The 15,726-nt window shown below is 30.9% G+C and overlaps 1 protein-coding gene across 4 annotated transcripts in view; it reads right to left on the bottom strand.

Annotated features, from left to right (window-relative positions):
- The window catches only part of LOC134687435 (dystrophin-like), a 201,749-nt gene that overhangs the window by 3,692 nt on the left and 182,331 nt on the right, over positions 1-15,726 (bottom strand). For 3 of the 4 annotated variants that reach the window (XM_063547729.1, XM_063547731.1, XM_063547732.1), the window contains 14 exons: positions 14,785-14,859; positions 13,866-14,070; positions 13,317-13,402; positions 12,409-12,566; positions 11,805-11,971; positions 11,501-11,612; positions 10,847-10,983; positions 10,507-10,545; positions 4,678-4,749; positions 3,782-3,826; positions 2,220-2,286; positions 1,447-1,782; positions 815-953; positions 388-453 (listed from right to left, as the gene is read on the bottom strand). In XM_063547729.1, the coding sequence (XP_063403799.1) occupies positions 388-453; positions 815-953; positions 1,447-1,782; positions 2,220-2,286; positions 3,782-3,826; positions 4,678-4,749; positions 10,507-10,545; positions 10,847-10,983; positions 11,501-11,612; positions 11,805-11,971; positions 12,409-12,566; positions 13,317-13,402; positions 13,866-14,070; positions 14,785-14,859 (1,704 nt within the window). The remainder of the gene's footprint in view (positions 1-387; positions 454-814; positions 954-1,446; positions 1,783-2,219; positions 2,287-3,781; positions 3,827-4,677; positions 4,750-10,506; positions 10,546-10,846; positions 10,984-11,500; positions 11,613-11,804; positions 11,972-12,408; positions 12,567-13,316; positions 13,403-13,865; positions 14,071-14,784; positions 14,860-15,726) is intronic. The other variant, XM_063547730.1, reaches the window with a different exon arrangement.

The following is a 15,726-nucleotide window of genomic DNA, read 5'->3' as shown; positions in this document are numbered from 1 at the left end:
TGATGGAATGATTCCAGAGTTAAAAGTTCTAGCTTTGATGGTTTTAAAGAGAATATGATTCAGTACAGTACACTAAAGCAGTTTAATATACATCTTAATTGGAAATATAACCCACCTCTCCTGAGAGGGTCTAATTGGGGGGTCCAAATTCCGGATCCTGCTTATTGTTTTGTTAGATTCCCGTATCCCGCTTACACTATGTGTATAAGCAAAACTAATTTTTTTTGTCATTTCCGGGGTCCCGCAAGACCTCATTTCCCATTTTCACAACACAATAATTTGACTTTCACGTTTCACACTTAAGAAAAATTGGCAATCCCGCATCACGCTTAGACCCCAATGAGACCCACTCCTGAGGGAAAAATCATGAGAATTTTTGAACCATACCTTTAGGTGTGTTATAACTGCTGTTTGATACAATTTCACTGAGATCAGATGCATCTTCTCTATAATCTGAAATATTAATAATATCTAATTAAATTTTAGATTAAGGCCCAATCATTAGTCTCTTGTCACATCTTTTTTTCTTTCTAAAACTTCTAAGATGAATTTGCCTTTCAAAACATTTAGCCATGAGCATCTTTTAAAATTTGACTTTAAATATTGTCTGTTTCAAAGAAATTAATAATAAATAATTCTTCTGAAATTGAGAAAAGGCCTTGAAAATGTTTATTTTATAGATACATTTAACAACGTGAAACGAGGGAGACAACACACATTATGACATACAGAATTTCAAACAAGGGAGACAACATAAAAACAGAGCTTTCAAACAAGGGAGACAACACACATGTAGTATTTGAAATAGTCTTACCTGAACTATGGCCATTCATCTGTGGTGTAGATTCTAACTGTGGAGAGAATCTAAAGTTGGTCTGCCCCTGGGTGGAGCTTTGTGATGAGGGTGTGGTTGGCATAGATGACCCCACAGACATACTTTGTTCAACAGCAGGCTGCAACAGATATTATAAATGTCAAGTGACAATAAAATTTTCCTTCATATTTGCATTATAATTCATGTACTAGTTTAAGCAAATGTATATCATTGATGTGTTATGAAGATTTAGTAAATTTATAACAATTTGCAAATTTCAATACTAAATCGAATGTTTAACTTTATAATTAATGCAAAATTAATGACTGTTATAAGTAAAATAAATTGTTATCACGTAGATATGTCTCGCCTTTTTGTAATTTTGATTATGCAAATTGCAAAATAACAATACTTCAACATCTTACACAAGCTATGCCGATGCTGGAAACAGCATACATATGTCTTGTTTTTGGACTCCGTCAAGGAAAGACAATAAGGGTATTTATAGATATCCCACCTTAAAATTTTGTTTTTTCTCTCATTGAATCACATGAAAATAGGTGGACATAAAAACATGCTTACTGTTTACTAAAACATTTCTGTTTATAACAAAATGACTTTTCTTTTCATACCTGTTCTAAAAGTTGTCGTAACCGTAATAACTGTGCCTCTAGCTGTTTATTATGGTCCTCCAAAATTTTCATTCTTGATTCTAACCGACTTTTATGCTGCCGTAACAATTTCGCCTCTGCAATCATTTCTGCATCCCTGTTAATTGACGATTCAGTATCATCATTATCACTACTGTACCCGGAATGCCCATTTACTTGCATTTCCTTGTCCTGTTTTAATCTGTCGTATTCTTTTTGCAGTGACCTATTTTCATCCTCTAGATCTTTAATCATGGCTTCAAGTTCAGATTTCTGGTCAGAATCAACAACCATCATAATCTGCATGGGACTTTTTAACTGTAGAAAAAAAAAATTGTAATCACAAAGTAATATATACTAAATGTAAAGATGAAAAAGTATTTCAATAAAAGGAAAAATTGTAAAGAAGTAGATTTTGATTACGTAAATTCAGGTGGAAAAACTGAAAAATGCAATTAGCTGTTTTGCTTTTACAGGGGAATTTTAAAAATCAATAGAATCTTGGAACTCAGCAAACTTTTTTCAAATCAATACTGTGGGTTCATTTATTTTCATGGGTACCGATTTTCGTTGTTTGAGGAAAAATCGCATATTTGTGGGCATTTTATTTTGCGGTTTTGGGAAAGTCTACATATAATCTCTTAGAAAATTTGTACTTTGTTGAACATTTAAATTTGTGGTTCTCCTGTACCCATGAAATCCACAAAAGTTGGTATCCAGTAATAGTTTGGGATTAAGGGGGAGGTAATACTTACAGCATGACTTGATAAATCACCATTTAAACTTTGACAATACTGTGCTATAAGTTGATGTTCATCTTCTCTGAAATGACAATTGTTAAAATATACTCGACACTTTGAAATTAAACAACAGGGCCATCACTGATTTTGGAGGATTTCTGAGAATACAAGCAGATTAGTTTTTAACTACATATAAAAAAGAAGATGTGGTATGATTGCCAATGTGACAACTATCCACAAAAGACTAAAATGACGCAAACATTAACAACTATAGGTCACCGTACCGCCTTCAACAATGAGCAAAGCCCTTACCGCATAGTCATCTATAAAAGGACCCGATAAGACAATGTAAAACAACATGTACATCAAAAAGAAAAAAAAAGAGGAATAGCTATAATTCTTCAGTATTCATAGATGTGACAAAAAGAATTTTGAATTCAAATCTGTGGAACTATTAATAATTTTCTAGATTGTGTTGTAGTCATCTTCAATAGACATTCTCCCTATTATGACATGGATTTCGTTATGACCTTAAATAAAGTAAGAAGCTATAAACAACCCTTAATAACAGATACTTTTTGCACAATGAGAATATTCCCTGGTAGTTGGATTGTGTCTGCTTTAATTTGTAAGCTGCATGCAATATCCACTGAATTCTAATAGGTTCTTTCAACAATTAAATTTACAATTTACCCAAACTGAATATTGATTGTACAGGAACTGACACTCTACACAATCATGTCTAGAATGATAATGTTATAACTAAACAAGAACTAATGACTTTAATGTCAACAATTTAGATGTTTATCTCACAAGAAAGAAACATATTACCTTTGATTACAATGTTTTAAAGTACTAATCAATATTTTTCTCAAATTACCATTAGAACCAAATTCTAGATTGAAGGCAAAAGATACTGTTTTCTTTTTTTGTTGTTGATTAAGATATTCTGAGTTTGAGAAAAAACAAGAGTATGTCCCCAGTAAACGGATGCCCCACTCGCACTATCATTTTCTATGTTCAGTGGGCCGTGAAATTGGGGTCAGAACTCTAATTTGACATTAAAATTTAGAAAGATCATATCATAAGGAACATATATACTAAATTTCAGGTTGATTGGACTTCAACTTCATCAAAAACTACCTTGACCAAAAACTTTAACCTGAAACTGGACAGACGAACAAACAAACAGACAGACGAACAGACGCACAGACCAGAAAACATAATGCCCCTCTACTATCGTAGGTGGGGCATAAAAATTGCATTGGAGTTGTAACTGACTGAGAAATAGACATAAAAGAAATCGACATTTCCTCTAACAAAAGAGATGGTCTTCAAAGACATGCTCAACAACTGATACTCACTGAAGATGATTATCTTTTACTACTGTGTTTATAGGTTGCTGTCTAAATGAATATTAAATCAATAAGATAGTATCCTTGTACGTAATTAATTTTTTTTCATTATACATGTAATATTAGCCTTCATTGATATAAGCTAAATTGTGGTTGAAACTGCCTTAATATTTATAAATATTTTCAAGACATTGTGTCAGTAAATATAGAAATAATACTTACGACTCAGGTGTAGTTGATGCTTGCCTTTGTTCTACTTCAGCTAATCTGAAAAATATAGATCACATCAGAATCTAGAAGGAACTACCTATACATGTTACATAATGTATGTATAACAAGCTCCTAATGATGTATTGTATAGTTATCAATTATACACAACTATTGGTAACATATGGTCATTATTTTTAATAATTAATGGTTATTAGCTCTATACTAATCTGTATACAAAGAAAATACACCACTTTTATAGCTAGTATCAAATGGAATTATATTCCGCATTTCTGTATTCAATACTGTAAACCAATTTATATTTGCGTTTTACCCTTCCTAGACCACTTTGCCTCTTTTTATTTTCACGATTTTCTGAAGTTCAATAAGGAATGATCCAAGTATTACATATTCGCGACGATTTATATTCGCGTTATTTTTCTACTCGAGAAAGTTGCTAAATTAAATCGCTCGTGAAAATAAGTTGATTTACAGTATTCAATATTTTTTACTGCACTTGCTACAAGGAAATTCTTCAATCTGACTTCAGTTTTTTACATTTAAAATTAATTTAGTGGCCAGCTGACGATGCCTCTAAGTGCTGAGTTTTCTCTCTGCATTGAAGACCCATTGTTAGCCATCAGCTGTTGTCTGCTCTTTGGTTGGGTTGTTGTCTCTTTGACATATTCCTTATTTCCATTATCAATTTTGTTAACTTTGTTTCAGTTATAAAGGCAATCAAATCCAAATCATGAATTACCGACTAATAAAGCAGGAATGACATATCGTTTGACTTGCAAACATTTAAAAAGTGATATATAAACTCATTTTGATGGTAAAAAAAACATCTAATCATTCTGTTGGAAAAACAAACAAACATAGCCTACAGTTCTTCTTATGATATAACTTACCGACTTGCATAAAGTTCTAAGCGGGAATGCATATCTTGTGATGAAATACTATGTTGGGGTGATGGTGATGGACTGAAAGAAAAATAAAAAAACTTAATAAAATTTGCTTGTCCATAACTGTAAACAGTATATTCTATCCATAACTCTGATATAAATTATGAGTTTCATTACTCCCCTATTAATTTCAAAGTTCAAAGTTGAAATAATGCAGGATCTACCTAGCTTAGATTTAATTGTACAGTAGCCTGTATGCCAGACAATATCCTGTTGTATTTGATAAGACTAACTCGACAGTGTAATGAATAGGGACAAAACAAACTGTAAATCATTGTGGTTAAATCAATAAATTGTATTAACTCTAAGCTGCATAACAAGCATTGTTTTCTGAAGCACAGCTGACTGTTATAATTGTTAACAAAGAGACAAGTCCAGCCTGAAAACAACTAGGGAGTGACATACATTTACTTAAATTACATAGAGTCTGGGATCTTTTTGAAATGTAATATTCATATCCTAAGCATTCCAAATACTAATGTATTTCAGAAACATTACTACATGTAGCATACCTGAAACAATCTAAAAAGAATATTTTCTGAGGATGAGAAAGCAAAAGTCATTATGCTCTTTTTTTTATCAAATGCATTGATGATATTGCAAATATAGTCAATATCATTGTTATTAGCAGTGACTTGGATGCCAAAAGCAACACCAATGACTTGCCTCTACTGCATTTCATCATATAAGTCCAAAAGCATAGGGTTAGTACATACTAATATTCAGTAAGTGACATTCAATACCGTTGTTTCTAAGCAAAAGTATGTATTAAAAGACTTTTTAAAAATCTTTTCACCCAAAATGTGTACAATTTTTAGTTCAAAGGGTACAATTAAAATGCCATTTGAATATTAAACAAAAGACAGGCGAATATTCATAACTTTACTACAATGAATGCTGCAAAAAGTACTTAATATTTGTCATCATCAATCTAATATTTGATGTCAGCAAATAATAGCTTTTGGCTTCCAAACAAGATACAGGTTAATAGAAATTTTGAGATCAAATCTAAGAAAAGACACTGACAAATGTAAATATTCATTAGATAATAAAGTCAATCTTATTTAAAAAAAACACCAGTTAAGATAAATAAAATAAATAAATGTATAAAATTACCAAAACTGTGTACAGTAATAGCAGCTTAAAATACAATCCATGGCTAATGTTATATAATCCTGAATATATTAGCCAACTTAGTCAAGACTACAATTTCCTTAGCTTTTTACACAATACCAAATTGGTAGCTACCGGTAATGGTCCTAAAACCTGCTTTTCAAAGTAAATTTCCTGATACTTTAAATGTCAACTAACGGTACTTGAATATGGTTTGAATATCTTTGTAATATTGACTTTGAAAATGCATATCCATTGATTATATGACAAGATAGATGAGTTAGTAAATGTAGAAAAAAAGACTGATATTTCAAATGGAATGAATATGTTTTGAGTTTTAGACGGTGATCTCATATTGTGCCTGGATGATTCACATTTGTCTGGCAGTGGAGTGTTAAAAATGTACAATTACCGATTATACGATTTCAGTTTTGAACTTATAAATACGGCATGTTTATTGATGATAACCATATTACCCCCTGTATTGGATTAGGAAAGAAATCACTGTAAATGTTATAACCCTGTAGACTAAGACAAGCTTAAGTGTCAGTGCTTGCTCAAGGACTATCATTATTTATTCATAAACTAACATGTTTGCCTACTAATGAACTGCCATTTTTGCTGCTCGATGGAAAATCTTTGGAAATTGTGAAATCAAACTCGTTGTTGATTGTAATTGAGAACAGGAATTGTTTTATAAAAAAAATTTTCATTCTCCTTTAAAAACAATTTCAAGAAAGATCTGATTTTACCTTACAATTGCACGATTTTAAAACCTATCAGATCTCTTTTTAATAGTTTTTGAGTAAAACACAAATTTTTAATGAAACCAACATACTGATCAATTCTGAAATCTAGTCATTTGTTCCAATAAAGGGATTTCAAATGAATTTTAAGGATTTACAATAATAAGTATTGTTTTCAATGTTTCGTGACCTTTGTTTTCTAAGATAACATCTAGGATCAGAAAAAAATTATGATTTCCTTGTTAGCGAGATGCATCAAGGAAGCTACAGAATACAGAATTCCAACTGGTATAATTGAAGTAATTCATAGTAAAGTTTTATTAAGGATGTACTTAGGTGAGGTTTTGGGATTTGTGTCAAATGTTCGGACTCCTTGGTGTTTTTCTATACAATACAATGTAAAATATTTTGCCCCATAACACCCATTTATTTTTTCATATAAGACTTAATAGCTCTTGAAAGGTCATTTACCAAAATTTTAGAAGATTCTTAATTTGTTTTCAGACTTAAATAACACCAATGCAAATATAAGTTAAAAGTCTGAGTCAGTCTTTTCTTGCCATATTTTAAATCTCAAATATCTCGAAAAGGAGGTCCATGACCTATCAATATTTTTAGCTTATCTTTATCCTTAATTGATGCTCTACCAGCTTATAGTATCAATTTTATTTTTATGATTTATTAATTTTTACCTAACCTCACCTAAGTACATCCTTAAAGCAATTGTGCTTATATTTCTTGGATTTTCAGTCAAATATATCTTTATCCTATATCAACTTACTATTTCATAACACACCAGTTTTTGTGTGCATGTACTCAGAAACTACTATAATTCTAGAAGCTAAATACAAAATCCTTTTGCTTGAAATAATGAAAAATGATTGATTCCACAAACAAAAGTACTTTTACAGTATATTTCAGATTATGCCTCTTAACAAGTATAAATTGCTCTGAACAAATTTTTTCAACAGAAGTGAACATATCAACTAACAGGGATACAGCAGAAAAGATTCCACCAGTTTCAGTAAAAAATATTACCTGTAATTTTGAGTAACTAATCCCATCTCTTTAATCCAATCCACCTTTAATCAACACTTTAATCAAATCCACCTTTAATCAACACTTTATCCAAGAGTAAGAGCCAACAGATTAAATGTTGTAAAAGAATGTTGATCAATAATTGACTAGCAACCTCCCTACAACCTGTAGATTAGAATTCTTTTGCAGGAACGCAGAGTTTCTACCTCAGAGTACCTAGCCATTGATTTTCTCTCATTAAACTGATGACTTTATCCATAGCTCTCCATTGCTTTTCAATGACGTTACAACAATAATTCTATTGTACAATCCATTGATCAAGTTTATGCTTACTGCATTATCAAATAATCAAAAAGTGTCAAAACAAGTGCTTGTAATCTGATAGCTTAAGGACAATTCAAGGTCAATAATCATTATGCTCACAGAAAAAAAGCCCAGTTTTAATAACATTGAGTTTCCTTAACTTATAAGGAAAGGTGAGGAAAGCTATCTGTAACATGAATTGATCTTAAATATTAGATCTATGAAAAAGTTAATGTCATCTTCAAGTCAATAATATACATGAGTTCTTTTTTGTATGAAATATACAGTAAGTAATGAAACCAACAAATTATAAATTGCATGTGTCAGAGGCGCTCAAATGAATTTACCTTCATCACTCAAAGTCGAATATTTGAAAGCCAAGGATGTATAAGAACCCAGTTTATCAAATTATGTACTGTCTAAGGGATTTGGCTTGTTTTTTTCGGCATATACAATAAACGGTCCTGAACATGCATGAAGTATTTTCCACTGGACATTAAGCAACAAACAATCAATTATTATTTTCGTCATCATTATGTAATATATGATGTTTCCTTTTAAATTCCTAGAGAAAAAAAGTTTTGTTTTCAACTTCCATGTTATGTAAAAACCCAATCAATATGACATCAGCAGAGAATATAAATCATTGTTAAATTTCGTGCAAATCTGTTCAATTATGGAAATGAATGAATACAGCTATCTAATCAATCCTGTCAGAGAATAGCGAAAGTCAATATAACTGATGTAGTTGCTGATTATTTTAGTACAGGTAGCTATAATTAGGACAAATCTTTTTCAAATCTCGTAATTACTTGGGTTTTCCAGGTAGAAATTACGATTAATGAGAACCTGCACCATTAATCACCAAAAAAAGCCTGCTATGAATAATAAAAGTACAATGTTTTGATTGCTATCATGCTCTTTTAATGAAGTAATCATCACCTTTAATTAGTCAAATATATTGTTTCCCATACAGGTCATTTAGTAATTTTATTTTATTTCTTAAGATAATTTTTGACCAATTCAATCTTCTAGTTTCTGTAGAAGATATCTGGCATTGTTGTTGCCCAGGTATGGATGATGATTGATTGATTGATTTTTGGTGTTTTAACGCCACTTATAAGCACTGCTTTTGGGATTTTTTTGTGGTGGCCATATTTTATTGGTTTAGGAAGCTGAAGTGCCTGGATAAAACCATCAACCTTCAATAGAAAAACTGACAATCCTAGTCAAGTAAGATTGGAGTCAAGTACACCTGCATGAGCGGAGTTTGAACTCACTAGGCTAGGGATTGCAGAAGTAACTACTTAGACCACTTAGCCACCAAGTATGGAGGACAATTTGTTTCTGTCAGAAGAATCTTTACATCAGTTAGTGTAAAAAATAAGTTCCTTTCAAAAAGTATGACAAATATATCACTGGTTTAATTGTTGGATAAGTTTGACAGGCAAAGTGTTATATCTATTAGTACTTTTAAATCCTAGGTTGAAGTAGACCTAAGTGCCTCATGTAAACTGCACAACTTTACCTAGCAAAATCATTGCTCTTGTCATATACGACAATGAGATGATTGCATAATTTCTATTTTTGGCAATTAATTGTTTGACTCATAGGAATTTTCCCATTTAAAACAAATCCTTACCAGAAATGGATGCATTTTACACATTTACTTTTAGACAATAAAAGCTGATTTAGTAAAATAATTCTATTGTGGTAGTAATTATTGGACATTACTGTTGCATGACAGGCTTTTGCATGTTGTATCTTAGAATGAATATTGTATAAAATTAATTTGGAATTCAGCAAATATCTAAACATAGGATTATGGCATTTCAAATAGTTTTATGCTTTGAATATATTACCAACAAAATACATATAAGTTTAAAGAGAAATTGTCTGTGGTATAATAATCATACTAAGTTTTCATGTGATTTCCATGACTTCAGTAAATTTGTATAATTTCATGTGAGCAAGTAGTGCCTACAAATTATAATACATCGTATTTGGAATGGAAGGTAAATTTCAAGAAAAGGATTAAGGAAGTAAATTAGTAATCTGAAATAATTATGTGATGCAAATAATTACTATATACGTCTTGCTAATGATTTGATTTCTTCACAACTCTTCCCCCTTTCAATACCTTAAATAATATAAAAGCCTACATTTCTGGCCTATTTAATGTTACATCACAAGAAAGCATTCTAATTAAAAAAAGAGAAAAGCGTTTTAAATTTCCCTCTCCTATTAAGGCATGAGATAAAAGTTCTTTAAGTCAAAACAAGCTAGTACACTTTACTCCTCCAAACTAGAAGCAATTACTCCCAATTTGCCATTACATAATACAAAATGTATATAAAAAGCAATTATTCCTGATGAAACAACCAAAACAAGCCTTAAATCTTCCCTTTACATTCCATTATGTTTGTTGTATCCACTAAGGTGATATTTATGGATGAGTACAGCTAAGTTTGGTAAAGATGGGAAAAGCTACATGCCTGGGTGCTGTTTGTTGTACAAGCTTTTGATTATATTTTAAAATGGATTTATAAAAAATTTGGAAAGTTGAAAAAGTTACCATTGCACTGAAGTTGATGTGGTCTCAGATGGTTTTGAACTTCATAAAAGAAAACAATTTATGTATACACTGTGTATTAAATTAAGCTTAAAAAATAATTCTTTTAACATGCAATTGCTCAAACATGTTCAACATCAAAGATTACTATTTTATTATTCTGAGCAAAATGATGTATAAGTAAGTTCAAAAGAATGAATTCAAAACATTTATAGTAAAGAAATTGACCTATGAAAAAAAACATACACAACATTACAAAAACACAATATTTCTAAACTGGCAAAACAGGAAACAAAACAACAGAAAAACATTGAATGTACACTTTACTGTGTACTTTTCTTACCTTTCTAAGGCATCTCCTTCTAAAACAGTTTGAACAGGAAGGAAACCAAGCCTTGGATGTTTCTTAAAATGTCTTTTTGTTTTAAATTTATTTTTGAGAACTTTTGTAAAATCTCGTACATCTTCTCCTGAGGTTGTCTGCAATGATAAATATAAAGAAATACAATATTACCAAAAGGTAAACGTATCTTTACTTGGGAAAAATAATGTCATTTACCTTCTGCACGAACACATTTTTTTATGGTTACTTTGTCTACCAGTATTTTTTTATTTCATCACACACACAGATTATCTCCCTTGAGAATGGAAATCTACGAAAGGTTTTAGGAATATTTTCAAATTAATATGAGATTCATTTTGAAATATTGAAGTCCATTGACCCTTCACTTATCTTTATTTATAGACAAATATTCAAATAAAATCAAATAACTCAGATATATAAAATCTGAAATTTATAAAAAATCAAACAGAAGCTTATGCCAAAAGATACAATTTAATAAAGTTTCATGACAATTACTTAAAATGGTTTTGAGTTATTGTCCTATATCTTGACAATAGATAGACGGATGGACTTAATACAGAATACTATAGTATGTTTTTGACATAGTTCTGAAATTTTTTAGGGCTGATATTATTGACAGAATAATTTACTTACAGCGGTACAGTATTCTTGCATAGGATGAGTGAGTTTATGATTTTTGGATTTCCTTCCGGAGAAAAAACAATTTTGGCAAATATCAAAATTAAAGCACCGTAAACAGCGATATCTGGAAATAGAAAAATACAATCATTAGTCAATGTAAATACATGCCTCACGTCTCAAACAATTTTAACATAAATTAACATTATTTTGCAAATCTTTAGAAATACCGGTATATAATTCAAATATTTTACATCCAACTTTGTATTTTCAATATAAATTGTTGCATTTTAGCAAATATTACATATCAATTACTTACCGAAAGCCAACAATGGGGAATTCTTTACATATATTACATTTAGCCTGGTGTTTGGCGGTTTCTGCAGCAGCTAATCTGTGTAATACTGGTACCCAAACTAATGACTGAGGTTCTAATCGTAACCAGTCAAGAAAATGGGAAACCTGGATTTCTGGCCGACCATTTGCCTGAAAATCAAATAATTTTTATTTTACCATACATGTTTAAAACCTGATCTTTCTTGTTCAAGATTTTGGTAAGTCATGATCTTTTATAGGTTACTATAGGGTCTGGATTTTTGTCATTGATGAAGACCTTTTGGAGACCTATAATGGCTTTCATCACTTGCAGATAGTTTTCTCATTGGTAGTTGGTAGTCATATCACTTCTCAATATATTTAAAATATCAAATTTTTAGAGAAATTAGAGGAAATACAAAAAAAAAAAAGATAATTCGTTTCACCTTTCATCTGTAATTTAACTCTTTAATGACACTATAAATGACCATCCCGCCTAGTCAATCAAAACACACACAGTTAAACTATACAGAAACCAATTTTAAATGATTGATAAATGCCTTACATCTTTTCAGGTCAATTGTATTGAAAATCAAATATATTCTTACCTTTTCAAAGCAACTCCGAACACTGGGTTCAATATTACTGCCACCAAAGGAGGCGACTTCACCCAGCTGCCGAGGTATTTGTAAACAATCATGTAATAATAAACCTAACTTTCTTTGGTCTGTATAACCATTAGTGTTGGCTATTAATCGAAACAAAACTGAAACCAGAAAAAAACAACATTGTTAAATAAAGGTATTTAAAGGTATATCATAGTATCATTAAATTCATTAAAGGTATATTATGTTTAACTACAAATAGAAGCCATTTCAAATTGGTCTATTAACAGTGGTGAACCAAGAATTTTGCAGAAGTGTGGGACCACTGACTGCTTAAGAGGGGGGCTTCTCCATTCATGCTTCAGTGATTCTCTATATAATCAACCCCTGCTAAATCCGCCTCTTATCATAACTGACAATAGGTTTATAATTTGGCTAAGTTCAGGTCAAAGATTTGTTTTTGATGTGACCTAAAAACTTAAAGAGACAAAGACTTTTTTTATGAAAAAATCATAAAAACAGGTGGTACTAGTAACTTTACTATCTGAGCCCCTTTTTATAATACAAAATAACATGTTTCAAGGATGTTGTTTAGTGTCTTTCACAACTTTGTTTTGGTACAAGACATACAACTTTCAACTTTTTATGACCTTCTACATAGAATTTCATGTTTTTTCGCTTTGCTACAGACAAAGGAGAAAAACGTTCTCATCAAATACAGAATCATATTTCTTTATCACATCTACAATATTTCTTACTTAAAGGGAGTATTCTGTTTGAAAAAGATATTATATCTTTATACATTTCAGTTAATTTATATAAACTTACAACAGCATGTCAGAAATAAAGAGAAACATTGATGATTTTGATACTACATGTATATGTTTAACATATCCATTAAATATACTTACATTTATATTTCTCATCTAAATGACCATTACACAATAATATTAATCCTACTTTGAAAGACAAAACTCTTATTTTTCCACTTCTTGCTCTGTAAATAAACAACATTTTTTTATTACTATTTGATCATATCATTTGCCATACATAGCAAGGGAACTAACTCAATTTATCCTTTGCATAAAGATATGATCCTGTTTTTGAATATTTTTATTTTAACATGTAAAAATATTGTGTGTTTTTTTTTTTTTTTTATCTAAAGTTCATTTCTAAATGCTTTATCAAATAGTTCAAGGTAATCATATTTCTGCTTAAAGTGAATACTAAATTCTATTATCAATACATGTACATTGTATTAACATAAAGGTTGCAATCTTTTGATGTGTTTTGGTTAGTTTTTAAGGTTGCTTTCTCATTTCTCCTATTTTAATTCTTAAACCAAACATACAGAAGATACTTGTTAAAACCCCAATTCAAACAAAAATGTGACTTTTTTCTGTACCTATAAATAATAAAGCAGATCCATACAATAAAGCAGCAGTTCATAAAGTACTTACACATCATATATATTGAGTATCCAGTTAAGGACGAGGTCCACACACAATGGAACATTGACTAGATCTTGATGACTTTGAGCAGCTATTTCATACATTGTAGATAAACAGTTTATAATTTGAATAATATCCATTAAATCGTCATTCTGACCACGAAGATGATGTTGTTCAAAAGATTGGGTAGCTACATTCATTTCCATTAAATCCACTGAAAAATATAATTCTAATGCACATTTTTGTTTCAAGGTTGAGACAAAAGTAAACAAAGATATACAGCAGATTCTATTGAGTGTGAAGCCAACTGTAATATCTTTGGTTAGCTTGCTTGTTAGCTGAACCGTGAAGTCATTGTTAGGTTAGGTAAATTACCCTACTTTAAGAATAGACTAGTCCGACAGAAAACCAATCGATCTGTCTGTTGGACTATGCTACTTTGAAAGGAGGGTAGTATACCTTACCTTATAAAGACTTCCTGGTTCAGCTAACAAGCAAGCTAATCAAAGATATTACCTTTGGCTTCACACTCAGTGGAAACTGCTGTAATACAAATTTCATTCTAACCCCATTGTTAAAATACATAGACAAGCATAGTGTAATATATCTTAGATGCCTGAGTTAACCATTCATGTATTGCCAAAGTAAAACAATATATAAGCAATTGAAACAAAGGCCATTAAGGTTGTCTCTTTGGCAAACAAACCACATTTCCTTATTTTCAAAAAGTAATCTTAAAATAATGACTGTTGCAGGCTGTTTCACTTCTGTTTATTACATTTTTCCTCTGTGTTTTTGTTTATTTTTATAATTTTCAATAATAAGAATTAATGTTTGACAACACTGGTATTTTAATCGAACAAAACATTAAATATCATATTAGCTGTATACATTACACAAAATATCTAATTTCATACAGGCAACTTACATCTAAGTTTTTTCTGTAACATTCTTATCTTCATAGCAGTTCTGTACGCTGAGAATCGGACATTATTTAATTCATCTGTAATTATAAAAAGAAACTGTGTGAAGGAAGTGAACATTTGATAATGAATGAGTTGTGTTTATATATATTTAGTTTTGTAATTCCATTCTGACCTATTGTTATTTGAGTCATGTAAAACATCAGAAAATTTTTTCATTACTTAGTTTAGACCGAATAATATGTCTCTTGTGTGAGTACATTTGTCATTTCATATTTTTTTTTTCATCATTTGGCTAATTTAAAAAAATTTTTTTTTTTGGGTCTATGCTAAGTTTTGAACCCCTTTGATGCTCTAGTAGTAGGATGCTTGCCTCTAGAGTTTGAGATAGTCGGTATGATCTGTAACTAAGCTCAAACCCAAGACTAAAATTTTTATTTGATTTTTGTTCACTCAGCAAGGGCGTTTAGGAGTAAGAATAAGGATTTGTCAGCTGTCAGAACAATGAGTCAAGGTGTGGTGACTCTTCTTGATGCAGACTGTGAAATAGAACCGTGTAAATCAGGCTGATATTGTTAGTCTTGTACCAAGCAAGAACCATTGTCTGAACAATGAGTCAAGGTCTGGTGACTCTTCTTGAGGCAGACTGTGAAATAGCACCGTGTAAATCAGGCTGATATTGTTAGTCTTGTATGAAGGAAGAACCATTGTCCTATCCTGTTAACATGTTATTGTCAGGATTTGGATGTAATATTTGTCACATTAAAATAGCAATCAACCATGATCACCTAAGTTTTGATGTTTGTGTTTACATAAAAGAGGTTAAACACTACAACATTTGGAATCTGTAACAAGTCAGGCTGATGTAGGTTGTTTTATTTCTATGTTTGTAAATCTGCTTTTTTTTACGTGTCTGCATGTTGGTGGTAGGTGTGGTGTTTCGTACG

Source organism: Mytilus trossulus, chromosome 10, assembly GCF_036588685.1.
Source record: "Mytilus trossulus isolate FHL-02 chromosome 10, PNRI_Mtr1.1.1.hap1, whole genome shotgun sequence".
Lineage (NCBI taxonomy): Eukaryota > Metazoa > Mollusca > Bivalvia > Mytilida > Mytilidae > Mytilus > Mytilus trossulus.
The sequence above is the reverse complement of the archived record's forward strand: the minus strand, read 5'-3'. Positions and strand labels throughout refer to the sequence as shown.